We start from the raw sequence: 14838 nt of genomic DNA, 5'->3' as shown, positions 1-14838 counted from the left end.
AGTGCTCTGGGGAGCCCTCGTTGAATTTCCTGTGACACTTGAGTTCATGGCAGCCTCGTTGCTTGTGATGGCCACCTCCCAATCCCTGCATGTCACCTGGCAGTGTCAGGCCCTCCTGCAGGAGTGGTGACAGGCCTTCATTTGCAGAACAGAAGCGTGAAAGTCTTAATCTTAAAGAAATGTGAACTGTGGGTAAGTGGAAATGGCAGCTCACGTAGTCGAGGGAGATGGATCTTGATCTTGGAGGGAAATGTGAGGTGCATGTGGGATTTGCACCAGCCCCATGCTCTGGTCCCCTGGAGGGTGTGCTCCTGCCCCTCTGTGAGTGAGCAGTCAGCCCTTGGGAGGCCGCCCGGTGTCCTGGGAGCTGTGGCCGTGCGGCCCCAGGGGTGCCCGGGCCCCTTGGTCTCTTTGGGGCCTCCAGTTGCTTTCTCAGCTATCTGAATGACGTTGGGAACTGTGTTCTCTTTGGCAGACTGTGTTCGGAAGTCTTCCTGGGAAAGGGCATAGCAAGGCTTGATTTTCTGTAACGCCCAACATTTTATCTTGAGGGATTATGGGTCTAAATAAAATTAGTGCAATGAATACCTGTTCACCCTTCCCCCATTATTAATAACATTTTGACTGTTTGTTTTATCTCAGCTAGTGTGTGTGTGTCCTCTCTCTTTATATGTGTATCATTTCTCTTTATGGAAAGTAAGTTGCGGGCATGTTGCTTCCTCTTTAAAACTTGAGAAAGCATCAGGGAAGAGCAGAGACTTTGTCCTGTGTAACCATGTACAACCAGTGTCCCCACCACACCCAGGAGAGTCGGTGTGACCTCAGTGACTTGTGAGCACAGGTTCCTTCAGGTCATCTTCAAATGCTCTCCGTAGCCTTTCCCCTTGGAACTAGGACCTGCTCAAGTTCATGTACTGTGTTTGGTGTTGTTCAGTCCCCTCCATTTTTGTTTTTCATGGTACAGTCTCTTTTTAAGAGTTCAGGCCGGTTGTGTTGTGTAACATTCCACATTGTGGGTTTGCTGGGTTGTTCCCTGATGGTTGGACCTGGCTTACCCATGGCATGGCTGGCGTGGCTGGTATGGCTGGCGTGGACCCTGGTGTTGCCTGTGAAGGGGCTGTGCCAGTGCACTTGTCCCCTAGTAGAGACGCTGAGTTGATCCCTGGGTTCAGGGATGACCTCCACAAGGTCAGACGTGCCCGTGAGCGGCGTGTGTCCCCTCGCAGCTGGCGGCTGACCTGAGGCGGTGGCTTCGAGATGTGTGGATCCCCGGTGTCCAGTGCCTGCCTGCCTGGCCTGAATCAGTCGTCGCTCTGCGGCCTGCCAGAGGGTGACTGGCTGATCCCCTCATGCGCTTTCTGATTTGTCTGGCGAGAGCAGCGTCGCTCCCCACTCCCACCCTGCCCTCTCTTTCTAATGTATCACTATAGACTCACGGGTCCTCCCCGCCCCCCAGTACGTTGTAATCCAGGAACATCATTGTTATTCTTTCTGTTGCTCAAGCTGCCCATATTTGACCCACAGGAGCCTGTTTAAATGAACTCCTCTGTCATTTTCACATGATTCACTTAGTCTTTGAGCAATATCTTTTTAAACCTCTTTGTTTCTATTAATTTGCTCTCTGTTCCTGTCTTCATTGATTGCACTCAGTGCGGTTTTTATTTTCAGATCTGTGTTTTTTATTTCTTGAGGTTCCATTCATGTCTTCCTTATGCCTCAGTCTCTCTCCTCCTCTCCTTGGACACGTGCAGAAACTAAGAGCTGTTCTGACCCCGCGAGTTCATTCTGTCGTCTTGGGTGCTTCTGGGTCTGGTTGTGTGGACTGGTTTTCTTGGAGCTGTGGGTCGTGCTTTCCTGGTAGTTCTGTTGGGTGCCAGGCTTTGTGGTATTTTTGTCGCTGGGCACCGGCTGCTGCTTTCTGGTGGTGTTTGGTTGGAGGGATTGGTTGAATCCTTTCAAGCCCTGTTCTGAAGGCCTGACGGGGCCAGCACAGTCTGACCGGCTGCCGAGGCGGCCCTTCTGCTGATGCCTCGTGCGTGACCAGGCCTGTGCTCCGGCTCGCGGGGGCTTCCTCCCGCCCGTATGGGATCCTGCAAGCGCCCTGCCTTCTCCTTAGGAGCATCTCTCTCCTCTCAGGCTCAGGTAGTTTCTTCTCTCGCATGTGCAGCTCGAGGTCAGCGCTGTCTGGGCTGCTCCCCAGCGCCTCAGATTTCAGCCGCCTCGGCCTCCCCACCTTCCAGCTCAACCTCTTGACTCCGCAGGACAGGCGGCTCCGCTGGGCTTCACTGCTGGGCCTCTTGGGCTCTGGGACTTGGCTGCTCCCTCCCTCCTCCCAAGACCTCTGTTTTTCGGCATCTGAACCTTTGTTTATTTCATCCAGTTTTCTATTTATTTAAGGCAGGAGGGCAAACTCGAATCCTGTTCCTCTACCTGGGCCAGGAGGCAGTCTCATAAATTTCCTACCTTCTCCCCGGAGTGTTTCTTGGATTCACGTCCACCAGTTTCCCGTTGTCAGCGTCCGGGGTCAATCAGGGTCCAGACAGGCAGCATTTCCTCTCCCCAGTCCTGCTGGATGATGATATCTTTCTAGTGCCTTAAGTTCCTTTAGTTTTTACAAAGTAAGAGTTGAACAGTATTTGGGGTTTGTTATATGTGATTGTGTGATATGATTAGTACCAGTGATTAGAGTCTCCAGTAAAAACTGAACATCATCTAGAAGGCGGTCACAGCACGTATTTTCATAAAAAGTAGTTCATACTTCCAACAACAAATGCAGCTATTTAACATCATAATACTTTTTGGAGCCTGAAGTTACATTTGTTTCTTGGTGAGGATATTTTATGTTGTTTTGTGTAACAGGAGATTTAACCTTGAATGTTTTCATTACTTTTCAGGGGTCTGGGAGGAGAACTCATGAGACAAGCAGGTAGGTCTGAGCCACGGAGGCTGCAGATGTTGGGTTGTGATCCTTTTTTCCCACCATTGAGGGAAGAGAAAAAGTCCTAAGGGCATTTACTTCGTTGCTTTCAACACTGGGAAGTTCCCTGATGGGCCCCTTTGCAGTGACAAGTGGCGGGTGGTTTTCTGGCCAGAACTACCGTGGCGGTGCACCTGGCCTGCACGCGGTAACCCCGGGGCTACTTGCCCAGCCCACTGCTTCTCCTGTGTGTGTGCACTCGAGGCTCTAATTCTCAGCTTCTGTGGTTTTTTTTTTTTTTTTTTTGCGGTACACGGGCCTCTCACGGTTGTGTCCTCTCCTGTTGCGGAGCACAGGCTCTGGACGTGCAGGCTCAGCGGCCATGGCTCACGGGCCCAGCCGTTCCGCGGCAGGAACCCGTGTCCCCTGCATCGGCAGGCGGACTCTCTGCGCCACCAGGGAAGCCCAGCTTCTGTGGGGTTTGATATATTTAGTAGCCGCGGGGCTGCTGGTGGCTGGGGTGGGATGGGTGAGACGGGGATGATAAATTAGGGATGTCAAATGTGGCCATCTTTCCTTCTTCAATACAATATTTAAATGTAACTGTAGAGCAAAGAACAGTTTTTAAGATTATATTTAAATGTTTGCGGGGAACTCAAGAGATGCCAACGTGTAAATATCTAGATTTCTTGAAGCCTTTTCAGCTAAACCTACTAGAGAACCCAGGACTCCGTGCTTAATCAGGCGCTGGGTCAGTCCTGGCCCCATGGTGGGCCAGGGTCCAGGAGAGCCCCTCACCCAGGGAAGGGGAGGGCGGGTGGGGGTCAGTTGGTGTTGATATGACAGACGTGCCGTCAGCATTCTGGGGTTGCAGGGGTTGACCACAGAACACGTCTGCTTGGCCAGGGACGCGGGCTGGTCGGCACGCCAGAGGGCGGGTGGGGTAGCACCTACAGTCCTGACTGCGCCTGCCCGTCCCCCTCCCGCCAGGCTGCAGTCATGTGTTGGGATCAGCCTGAGCTCGTGAGTGCTCGGTGGAGTCCCCTGGCCTTATCTTCTGGGTCCTTTGGTGCGTGTGGTTGTGTGTTTCCGTCCTGGGACTCGTGTCCCCTTCTGGAGCATTCCACCCTGCCAGTTCCCACTGTTCCTTTTTGATCTTCTTCCCGTGCACCCCTGCCTCTCCCCTCTGCCCCTCCAAGAGTTCGTGTCTGCCAGTAGCCACTTGTCCCTGGGAAGGGGGTTACAGGGTCCCTTACTGCTCTCGGCTGTCCCAAATCCTCTTCCTCACAAAGAACTGCTGGCCTTCTTCTTCTGCCCCAGTCTTGCCTGACGGGGTTCCCAGCTCTGTTAGGAGTAGAGGTAGTGTGCAGATCCTCGGAGGCGCTGCAGAGACAGCCTTGCTGAGCTTCCGGACACTCCTTGTACTCAGACCTTGGCTGGTCTGCAGGCCAGGAAGGCGGTGCCTGGCCAGGCTCTGCTGCAACCCAGCTGCAAGGCCCTCCCCACGGCCCCCACCACCCGGAGCTCCTGCTCTGATATTCGTGCCCAGCCTGTGCATATTCAGGGCCCAGTGGCCACGGCGACTTCATGCAGGTCTGGCACGTCACACCTCCGTCCAAGGAGGAGCGGCGTGGCGAGTGGAGTCCCGAGGGAAGGGATGGCCCTGGCCGGTGGGAGGGTGTTGGGGTTCAGAGTAGCCACCAAGCTGGAGAGTGCTGGGCCTCTGGGTGGCCAGGTAGTTCCTTTGGCAGGGGGCAGGGCGTGTGTGGGGTGAGGCCTGGGTAGGACCGAGCACGGGAGCCAAGGGTGCAGTGAGGGCGTGTGGGCAGGGTCTCCCCCAGCCACAGCTGTCAGAGCTCCTGACCGTACCGTGGCCTGGCAGTGCACTGTCTGCCCAGGACTGCTCCACATGTCTTGAGTCAGACCACACAGGAGATGCATTCCCACCTGAATGTGGGAAGAAGTCCTGGGCTCCTAGGAGCAGCGTGAGGGGCAGTGTCATTAACAGGCCAGTCCACCGTGCACAGGCTTCTTGTCTCTGCCACTGGGGACCGACCGGTATTTGCGACTTGACGGCAGATAGGAGTGGTGCTGCCAGGTCCAGAACACAAGAGGCCCGACCAGGGCCATGTGTGTGGGTCTGTGTGGGGGCTCACACACCTTTGAGGGGCAAGCCAGGGATGCAGGGTGACCCCAGCAGTGCAGATGACAGGGCCCCTCAGCAAGAAGGGGAAACAAAGCCGGAACGACTTCACGGGAAGCCAGACATTGTCAGGAGAGCAGGGGTTGGCTGAGTCAACGAGCTTGAGGACTCACTGTGCACTGCCCAGGTTGTGAGCAGAGATATCTGGGGCTGCCCTCCTGGACCCACAGATGTCAGAGCCAAGGCCACCTCGGGTGCGGAGGGAGGAACGGGGACGGGAGGCAGTGGGTGGGGAGCTGAACAGAAGTCCCTTCTAAAAGCGGTCCAGATGCTCGATTCTGGACGAGGCCCGCGGGGCCTTGTGTCCCGGTTCATTACTGTCGAGTAAGGCACAGGCTTCCCTAAGGTGTCTTCAAGGGATGTAGTTTGCTTTTGGTGATTCTCTTTATGAATGTGAGGAGGGAAGCACAGACATGTTGTAGAAGTCCACAAAACGGCACTAGGAAAGCCTGATTTCAGTTCCCGAGATGATTCCTAGTGGAACTGGCCAGTCTCAAGGATCTGAGAGGTCTCACCTTGTTTACGGATGGACTACTGGTGATTCTGTGCAGGAACCCCCGTGCGAGCCCCCGACCACATGCACGCCTTGCTGAGGTCTGGGGCGTGAGTGGACGGGAAGGCCCGAGCCTGGTGCACGGGGCCAGCTGACCTCCTGGTGTTCTGGCCACTACACCCACCCGACCCAGAGGGACCCGCCTGAGGCCCGCGTCTCTCGCCTCCTGCCTGCTCTCGGGGACTGCTCTGCTGGGAGGTTCGTTTCCTCCGTGTCAGCTCAGTGTTCTCATGGGTTTGACGGGTGTCGCTTGGGGCATGGACTCTGGAAACATGAGCTGATTTCTGCCGGCTGACACTCAGACTCTGAGTCGCTCCCCTGCGTGTCATCGACAGCTCATGATCTGCAAGCCGTTTCTGGGTTTAGGGGCTTGGCTTGGCCTGGGGTGGGGTGCAGGGCGTCTGTTTTTGTGTTGAAGCAGTGACTTTGCACAGAAACCATCGCTCACAGTGAAGAGGAAATAAAAAGATCACCCGTCATCCCAGCAGTTGGGGACAGTCACTGTTTCAGGGATTCCTTCAAGGTGGTTGTTCCTTCCTTATCAGTTCATGCCTCAGGAAGCTGGGGTCATGTTGCACGTAGCCTCCCACCCCAGCTGGGTGAGCTGCTCACGGCTGCGGAGTGCTGCGGCTGCGTCGCCCCGCCACCCGTCACAAACATCGTCAGAGCTCGGGAGAACTGCCTTCTTAGGACAGGGAGCGAGTGCCGGAAGGGATGTGCACTCCTGAGCCGTTCCTGGGCCGCTGCCGCGTGCTTCCCAGAGTGTGCCGCCAGCCCGGTAGACAGACGGAAGGGGAGGATCAGGGACTGGCCACCTCGTGTTACTTCTTCTTGGGGACGGCGCTGGGAAGATTTGAGGCTGAGCGGCCACTCCCTGCACATCCTCAGCTGTGTCTTATTGGCTGTTGACCCATCTGTTGAATTCTTAATTCTTGTGTGTCTGTCTCTCATAATTTCTATTTATCTTTCACAGTATCTGTATCCTTGTCATGGTTTTCAGTCATTTCTTTCACCTCTTTGAACACAATAAGCACAGTTTATAATCTGTCTCTAAAAAATACCATCATCTAGTCCTTCTGTGGTTCTGTTTGTAAAGGCCTGGATATTGGGTATGAAAAATTACAGCAGTACTTTGAGGCCTAGAAACGTCTCCTTTCCCAGAGAGGCTTTACCTTTGCTTCTGGCCAGATGTGCGGGATTCAGTGCTAGGCTTCAGCGAGCTGACCCAAACTTTACACTTACTTCTAGGGTGTGGTTCTTTGGATTCAGACCCCCCCTAGAAGCCCTGGACTCCCAGGTTTGTACCACCACCACCCCTTTGAGGCTCTTAGACGCCGTGGTCGTCGTCCTGGATTTTAGTGCCTCCTCCGGGGCCCCCGATACAGGTCAAGGAGAAGCTGCTCTCCTCACTGGGCCTTCCCTCCCTTGCTGGCTCAGCAGTGACTCCGAGCACTTACTGTTTGATTTTAATTTTGTCCAGTGTTTTAAGAACGTCTTAGCTGTGGGGTGGTCTATATTACCTAGTGTGTTCGTTTTTTCAACCTTTTATTTTGAAATAATTGTCAACTCACAGGAAGTTATAAAGTCGGTACATAGAGCTCTTTGCTGCTTTCACCAGCCTCCCCCGGTGACAGCATCTTAGGGTATCACGTCAAAGCCGTGAAGCCAACGTTGGCGTCCTCCCCGCTAAACAGACAAAAGACCCCGCTTGGCTTTCAGCAGTTTTCACGTGCATCTGGGTTTCTGCAGCTGCGCTCACAGGAGTCCAGCCAGCACCAGTGGGGGTGCAGGACTGTCCCCTGCGAGGCCTCCCGCTGCCCCTGCTTCGTGCCCTCCCTGTCCCTCGGGCAGCCACTGATCTCTGTACTTTGCCATTTCGAGCACGTTGTGTAGATGGAGTCTCATGGTGTCCCCTTTTGGAGGCTGACTTCGTCCGTAAGTGTAATGGCCCTGAGACCCATGCAGACAGTTCATGTGCTCATAGGTTGTCTTTCTTGTCTCCTTGTCTGGTTGCATCAGAGTTTGTTTTAACCCTCTGCCCATTTGGGCTGATTCCAGCGTTTGCTACTGTGAATAAAGCTGCCGAGAACGTTTGCATACAGGTTTTTGTGTGAACATAACTTCATTTCTCGGGGATAAATGCCCAAGAGTTTCACTGCTGAGTCATATGGTTAAGTATATGTTTCCTTTTGTGAGAGACTGCCAGACTCTTTCCAGAGTGTCTGCACCATTTTACGTTCCCACCAGCGATGTGTGAGAGAGTTCCAGTTTCTCCACATTGTCACCAGCACTCTGTATTGTCACTGTTTTTAACCTTGGCGGTCTCCTAGTAGGCTTGTGGTGATATTTCATTGTGGGTTTAATTTCATTTTCTTAACGGGTGGTGATGCTGAACATCTTCTCATGTGCTGTTTTTTTCTTTTTTTTTAACTTGATAAAATAAAGTACATTTAAAGTTCATGTGCAGGGAGAATATCCAAGAAAATTATTTTTAATAATAATGAGGCTTGGATTCTCCAGTCCTTAAGATGTCCTGTGAACTGCTCTGTTCAAAGCAGAATGGCATTTCTTAGGAGCAGGCGAATAGACTGGCAAAATAGAAGAGAGAATCGGAAGTAAAAGCATATATGGGATTTGACGTGTGACAAAGAAGACGTGTTTCCAGCCTCGGTGAAGAGGGCAGTTTATTGAGTGGATGATGTTGTCACAAGGGGCCATGTGGAAGAAAACAAAACTGTGTCCCTGCTGCACACATATACAAAACTAAACTTCTGATTAACAGAAACTTATCTGATTAACTAAAAACTTCAATATAAAAAATATAATTTAAAAAACTTTAAAGAAATTTTAGGAGACATTAGAGGATCACGTTGGTCCTTAAAAAAACTTCCTAATTTGGAAGTTTCAAATCTACACAAAGCAAAGAGAAATAGAGTAATGGGTCCCATGTATCGGGCCCCCAGCCTCAGTGAGCATCCATATTTGCTCCTCTTGTTTTATCTGTTCCCTCAGCATATTCCTACCAGTTCCAACCCCAGAATTATAAAGCAGATGCCGACACTGTGTTGTAGTAACACTGTACTGGTTAGTTCTAACTGGTAAACACTTTTTTTTGTTTTTTAAATTTGTTTCGTTTTGTTTTTGGCTCTTGGCACATAACCACCTAATAGAATTAACAGTAGTTCTGCAGCTAGAAAAGAGCAACAGAAAATAGTTTGTTTAAATGAATATTAAAAGCTTTCGTATGGCGGAATAGACCATGTATAAAATTAGTAGACAAAACATAGATTTAGAGGTACAGCAGTTGAAAGGTGAAGTTGTTATTTATAGGCTGGAAAGACTTTTAAAATTGCCAATAGAAGATAAGCAGTCCAGGTGAGAATTGGGCCATGCAGGTAAGTGGACACTTCACCTGAGCGTAGACCCAGATGGGCTCTGAGTTGGTGATGGGTGCCCAGCGTCGTCTGGTCGCTGGGGAGAGGCTGATTAGCTCCACGAGGTGGAAGTGTCTCCTCGATCACGTTGGCTATGTCAGGGCTTGGTGGCCCTGCTGCCGACAGGGTCCTCGCTGTGGAGTGTGCCTTGTTACAGTCTTTTCAGGCTGCTGTGGGCGGTGTCTCTTATGGTTAGAAATGTGCAGTCTTCTGCCCTGCAGGGCCACTCCTGGGACTCTGCACCCAAAAAACGTGTAAGGGTGATAGGCAACCTGATGGGCAGACAGGCAGTCTGTGTGCCGACAGGGATGTGTGTGGCCACCTTGTTTGAAGTGACGAAAACCGGAAGGAGAGCTTAGCCCGTCAGGAAATACTGAATAAATTGTTTCACAGCCATAGTGTGGGATGTTACCTGTCCACTAAAGAGCGTGGGCTCTCCAGCGGTTGGTTATGTTGTTAGAGAAAAAGAGCAGTTTGGTGGCAGGAGCCGTGTGCGAGGGCCTGTGTCCGTCCTGATTCTGCTGGAACCTCCCGCCTCTGGCCCCCGGGCCCCCTCGTGCTGGGCAGGGCCACGTTTGTGGACACAGATAGTGTGAGTCAGGAGCTGTGAGGAGGAGGGATGGTGTCACTCTGTCGGGAGCCTTCCGTGCTCACGCAGACTCTGCAGAGCTGGCTTCCTCACGAGCCTAGCAGCATTTCAGATGACGGCCGCCACCTGTCCCTGGGGTCCCTGGGTGACAGTGACAGGCACCCCTGTTGATGCGTGACAGATGTACAGCATTAGCAGGGGGAGCCTTTGTTGCCGTGGATGCTGAGCTTGGGGCTTTGTTGCTGTAGCGTCACCCAGCCCAGCCTGGCCGTGTGGGGTGTCGGTGGCCTGTGACCCTCTGAGCATGGAGGGAGGTGCAGGAGCCATGCTCCAGCTCAGCTTAGTCTCAGGGTCAGGTGGGAGCTCGGTGACAAAGAAGGAGTGGGGGCACAGAGCCGACAGGGAGGTGTGCCTGTGCCCTCTCGGCCTGTGAGGGTCCATGGGGGGACCCCCAAAATGCATGGCCCCCACAATGTCAATGGTAGTTTTCTATTTTATTTTTCTGTAGTGTTAGATTTTTTTCAGCAAATGCAAATTACTTACTCAGTAGGAAGAAACCACTATGCTGTTTCTATTTTAGTGACAAAGGTGGGAGTGCAGAGGCCGCCCTCTTGTTGTGTCATGAGCGGGCAGCGTGAGGAGTTGTGCGGTCACAATGGGCCGGGGCACATGGCCTGTCGGCAGGTGTCGGCGAGTGCCGGTTGGTGCGTCGGGCAGGTCAGGTCATTGCAGTAGTCCCCATGGTGGAGCCCCCTTGGTGGCGGGACCATCACGGTGAGGCTGCCAGATGGAAGCTCAGGCATCCTTGCAGTCGTGGCCAGTCAGTAGCTATACTGGCCATGTTCCCACCCCCAGAAGTGGTAGTTCAGTTATAAACACGGACACTACATTATTCACAGAGGTGGGGAATTTACCAGAGCTCTGAGTACCGCAGCTCATCTGGGGACCACCCTATGGGGATGATGAATGTTACCTCCTCTGACCCCGTCCTGACCCTGGTGCTGACCTGAGACCGGGGCATCTCCTTTGTCCTTGGAGCCCCTGTGCCCCAGGAGAACCTGCTTCTCTGTGGTCCTCACTGGGCAGGTGACTGCAGTTCAGCAACAGCTCCTGGTAACCTGTGGGTGTTGATGGCCCAGCAGCCAAGTCCTCTGCATTGAGACATCACTGGGGATTCGTATGGGGGTCAAACCTGCAGCCTCCATATAGCACTCCCTCGACCGGGTGGGGCTCCCTGAGGGCACCCGCTTGATGCTGCTCCTTGTGGGTCTTGGAGCTGCCCCTGAGCCTGGGCCAGGTCTGGTGCTGAGGCCATTCTGAGGGCTTGCTTCCCGACACCAGCACCAAGGCATAGGGTGGGGGGTGTGGGGAGGGGGGTTGGTGTTGCAGCTCTGGGCTCAGGTGCAGCAGGTAGGTGCTGTGATGGGCACTTAATGGGGAAGTGACATTGTGTTCATCCTTTTTCTTCCTAGTGTGCATTTTAATAGAAAACTTGTCCCTTTCCAAAATGCCCTTCGGAGGTGATGCCGTGATCGGTAAGTGCCTCTCTTCTCCAGTGATTCACATTGTGGCCTTTTCTTCCAGAACTACTTCAGCTTAAAAAGTGAAGACCAACCTGTCAGGGTGGACGGGAAAGTTCCATCCTGTTAGAATCCTTGTTTTGAAGTTGCTGTAAGAACCCATTGTAAATAGTGAGCGTCCACCACACTCTCCCCACAAAAACAGAGACTCTCCCTTCACTTCCAAAGGGTCAAGCTCCTTCCTCAGAGCTGCTGACTGGGGCTCTGCCTGTCACGGCCGTGCCCAGCACCCGGCATTCTCGGCTGTTCCTCTCCCAGATGGATGGTGCAAGCCTGAGGGGCACTCTCTCGCAGGACGAGGGGAGGGCCAGCAGTTGCCACAGCTCTCCCTGGGGGTGGCGGCCAGGCCCCTGTGCGGGTCTGGGAGCCTCTGCACATTCCATGGCACCTGGCCACAGAGAGGCAGTAAGAAAAGCCTCGGGGTCACCTCCACCACTGGGCTGTCCTGGCTCTTTGGTCTGCAGCCTCAGAAGTTCTGCAACTTAAAAAAAAATTGAATAGATTTAATGTTTGTTCCCAAGTATTGGATCTAATTGAATTGAATGTTTGGGTTTTTATTGGTGGGGGTCTGGAGGGATTGTTCGGGGGAGAGGTACAGGAAAAGACCACCTGAAACCTGAAGGTGTGATAAAAGAACAAAAACTTCCCCACATGACAGTTTTCACATTTCAGCAGCGGAAAGAAGACTTTCCCCCTTTAGGTGGGGAGGGCGAGGGCCTTTAGAATTTTGTTAGATCTGGAGAGTGTGTACCTTAGGTTTCCTCCAGGTTCCTCTCAAAGGTCACCATCTACTTTGACTTGAGAGGTAGAAGAAGATCTGTGTGTTGTTGTTTTTAATTTCATACAAATGTTCTTTACCGACTGAATGAATTTGTCTCTTTGACAGCTGGTTGGCAGTGGCTGATAAACGACACCTTGAGAAACCTTCACCTCATTTCAAGCCACTCTCGACAACGGATAAAGGTGTGGGGAGCGGGGGCTTTCTGGCTGTTGCACTGTGTAGAAATAATTACTTTAGTGTTTGTTTCAAAGGGTTGCGTGCATTATGAGTCCCTTTTATAGACCAACATGATTGATAAATGCCATAATTACATTTGGAATTCTGGGTGATACTGTCTTTGTAATTTATGATCAAGAAAACGAATGCAGCCATTACTTACCAGAATATTTAAAATTTTTATTACTGTTTCTGGCTTTATTAATTATATTTACCTTATAAACATTTTCCCTATACACTCCACGTCCTGTTGAGTTGTAGAATTTTAGGGTTGGAAGCTCTGTTCGTGATGCTCATGTACTGATGAGCAAACTGCATCCAGAATCACGTCAGCACGTCAGCGTTAGTCATTTCGAGCAAGCAAGAGTGTGTGTGTGTGTGTGTGTGTGTGTGTGTGTGTGTGTGTGTGTGTCCGTCCCCGTCCCAGTGGCCACTACTGTCCTGCCCCAGGACAGGTGAACTTTGGACCAGCAGCATTGCAACCCCTAACCCCTTGCAGAGATAACAGTCTTGGGTATTGATAATGACTAGGCTTTGATATTGAGGATGAAGGAGTGAAAGTACATATTGGTCTCCCTACAGTTCTCCAGCCTCCTGTGTGTCTCAGCATTTCTGCTGGGTTAATAGAACAAATCTTCAGCCCCCCTCCCTTCTTTAAAGTAACTTTATCATTCTGTAGCATCCAGGTACAGTTTTACTAGTTGAATTTGAGTTCTTCACAATTAGTGCCTTAGAATTTCCTTTTAAAAACATATTCATAGTTGACTCATACCAGCCATGATCATGGTTTGGTCTGCTCCTCTGATGTGTATGAGGACATCCCTCCCCCAGCACCTCTGCCGGGGCTCCCTGGTTTGGGGGAGCAGCAGGAAGAGCACATGAACCCAGCATTTGCCCCTCACTGTCTGTATGATTGAGAAAGGCTTAGATGGGTGACCGTGGAGGCGACAGGAGGGGCGGAGGGTCCTGCGTGCGGTGTGAGCCCCACACCTGCACTTTGTCCCTCTCGCTGCCCCACCCTCAGATTGGCCCTTCCTCCTCGTGCAGCCCCTCCTGTTCCCAGCACCCATGGACCCCAACTCCTCTCCAAACGAGGCCTGTACATGGCCCGCCTGGGGGCCTTGCCACGTTGCTTCTGGGTGTTTACCACACTTTTCCTTCATTACTTCTGCTGGGAAAGAATAAAATGCCGTGTTTTATTGTTACCTGTTCACATTGGAAGACGTGGAATTTGCATTGTATGGAGGAAATAATCATTTTCTCTTCAGTGTATTAGTTGCAGAGAATATTAAAGTTATGACCGTATGTGACTGATGACCAGCAGATGTACTGGAAAGGGTGACGTCATTCAGCCTCTGGGTCTTTCAAACCGAGTCGCTGGCCTGGTCGCAGGGCTGCCCGGCTGCTCCTGGGCCGGGAGCCTGCCGCTCACTCACATCTGCTTCGTTTCAGGAGGCGGCTGTGTCGGCCCTGGCCGCCCTCTGCAGCGAGTACCACTCTGGGGAGGCGGACTCCACCGCGCAGGGTGAGTGGGCGCCTGCACTCGGCCCGCATCCTCCGTGGCTGGGGTGGTGGGTGGTGCCCTGGGTGCCCCTCCCGCTGCAGTGTGGATGGGGCCTGTGGGGGGAGGGAGAGAGCGGGCCCCAGGCCGTGGAGACACCCCCTCCTCCTCAGCCCGTCCCACCTTCGCCTGGCGCCCAGAGGGGCTCCCTGCAGGCCACGCGGGGTCCACTTTCCTGGTTGTTACCACTTTACGTGTAGAATCAACTCTTACTTATTTCAGCAGCGTTTGCTTAAATTCTGTTTTTAAGTCAGCCTTCCCCTGTTTTGTGCTTTGGAGGCTCCCGTTACCATGGGGGAGCTCCCTGTCTCTGTGGAGGCCGCTCTTCCACCCCGTCCCTTGGTGCCCGTCCTTCGTTATCGGGTGACTGTTTTCCACACTCGTTTCCCAGGCTCTGTCAGCTCAGAGTCGTCTGCTTCTGCTGTCCTGCCCCCATCCTCCTGACTTCTCCTTGGAGTCTGTTCATTGAGTGATCACTCCGTTGACTTTTCTGTCTCACTGTAGTGGGTTTTAGAATTTTTGTATGGCCCATGGCAGCGCTTTTCTGGCAAATGTCCTTCACGTGTTAATACTTCTGCTCTTTTCCTCTTCACGGGAACAGTGTCGGTGTAACTGCCTCACTACACGTCATTGCCTCAGTTGGGTTTTCCAGAGACACCTCTAAGCTGGAGTTTATCTCACACATCACATGGTCCTGTTTGTAGGGTCTAGTTCTCAAGAGTGTTAGTTTTGTATGAAGAAGCTTCATATTCACATGTGATGTGGCCCCGTAGCTTTCCTTTATACCATTTTATAGAACATGCACTACAGTTACTTCAAAAGTAAAACACTTCAAAAATTATCGTAAGTGTAGAAGAATCATGAGTGCTATAGTCTAGATCTACTTTCTGTGAATTTTTTCAAAAATAAGAAAATATTTTATAATTTGATCTTCTGACAGACTTTCCAAATTAATGATGTTACACTGTGTTCCTTTACTATAGGCAATTTTACATAAAGAGACA

General features: G+C 52.0%; 1 protein-coding gene across 3 annotated transcripts in view; it reads left to right on the top strand.

Annotated features, from left to right (window-relative positions):
- Nucleotides 1–14838, top strand: part of TBCD (tubulin folding cofactor D) — a 177890-nt gene that overhangs the window by 138735 nt on the left and 24317 nt on the right. For all 3 annotated transcript variants that reach the window (XM_032616855.1, XM_032616853.1, XM_032616854.1), the window contains 4 exons: nucleotides 2895–2926; nucleotides 11169–11231; nucleotides 12163–12239; nucleotides 13726–13798. In XM_032616855.1, coding sequence (XP_032472746.1) covers nucleotides 2895–2926; nucleotides 11169–11231; nucleotides 12163–12239; nucleotides 13726–13798 — 245 coding nt within the window. The remainder of the gene's footprint in view (nucleotides 1–2894; nucleotides 2927–11168; nucleotides 11232–12162; nucleotides 12240–13725; nucleotides 13799–14838) is intronic.

The sequence above is a fragment of the Phocoena sinus genome, chromosome 20 (assembly GCF_008692025.1).
Source record: "Phocoena sinus isolate mPhoSin1 chromosome 20, mPhoSin1.pri, whole genome shotgun sequence".
Lineage (NCBI taxonomy): Eukaryota > Metazoa > Chordata > Mammalia > Artiodactyla > Phocoenidae > Phocoena > Phocoena sinus.
The sequence above is the reverse complement of the archived record's forward strand: the minus strand, read 5'-3'. Positions and strand labels throughout refer to the sequence as shown.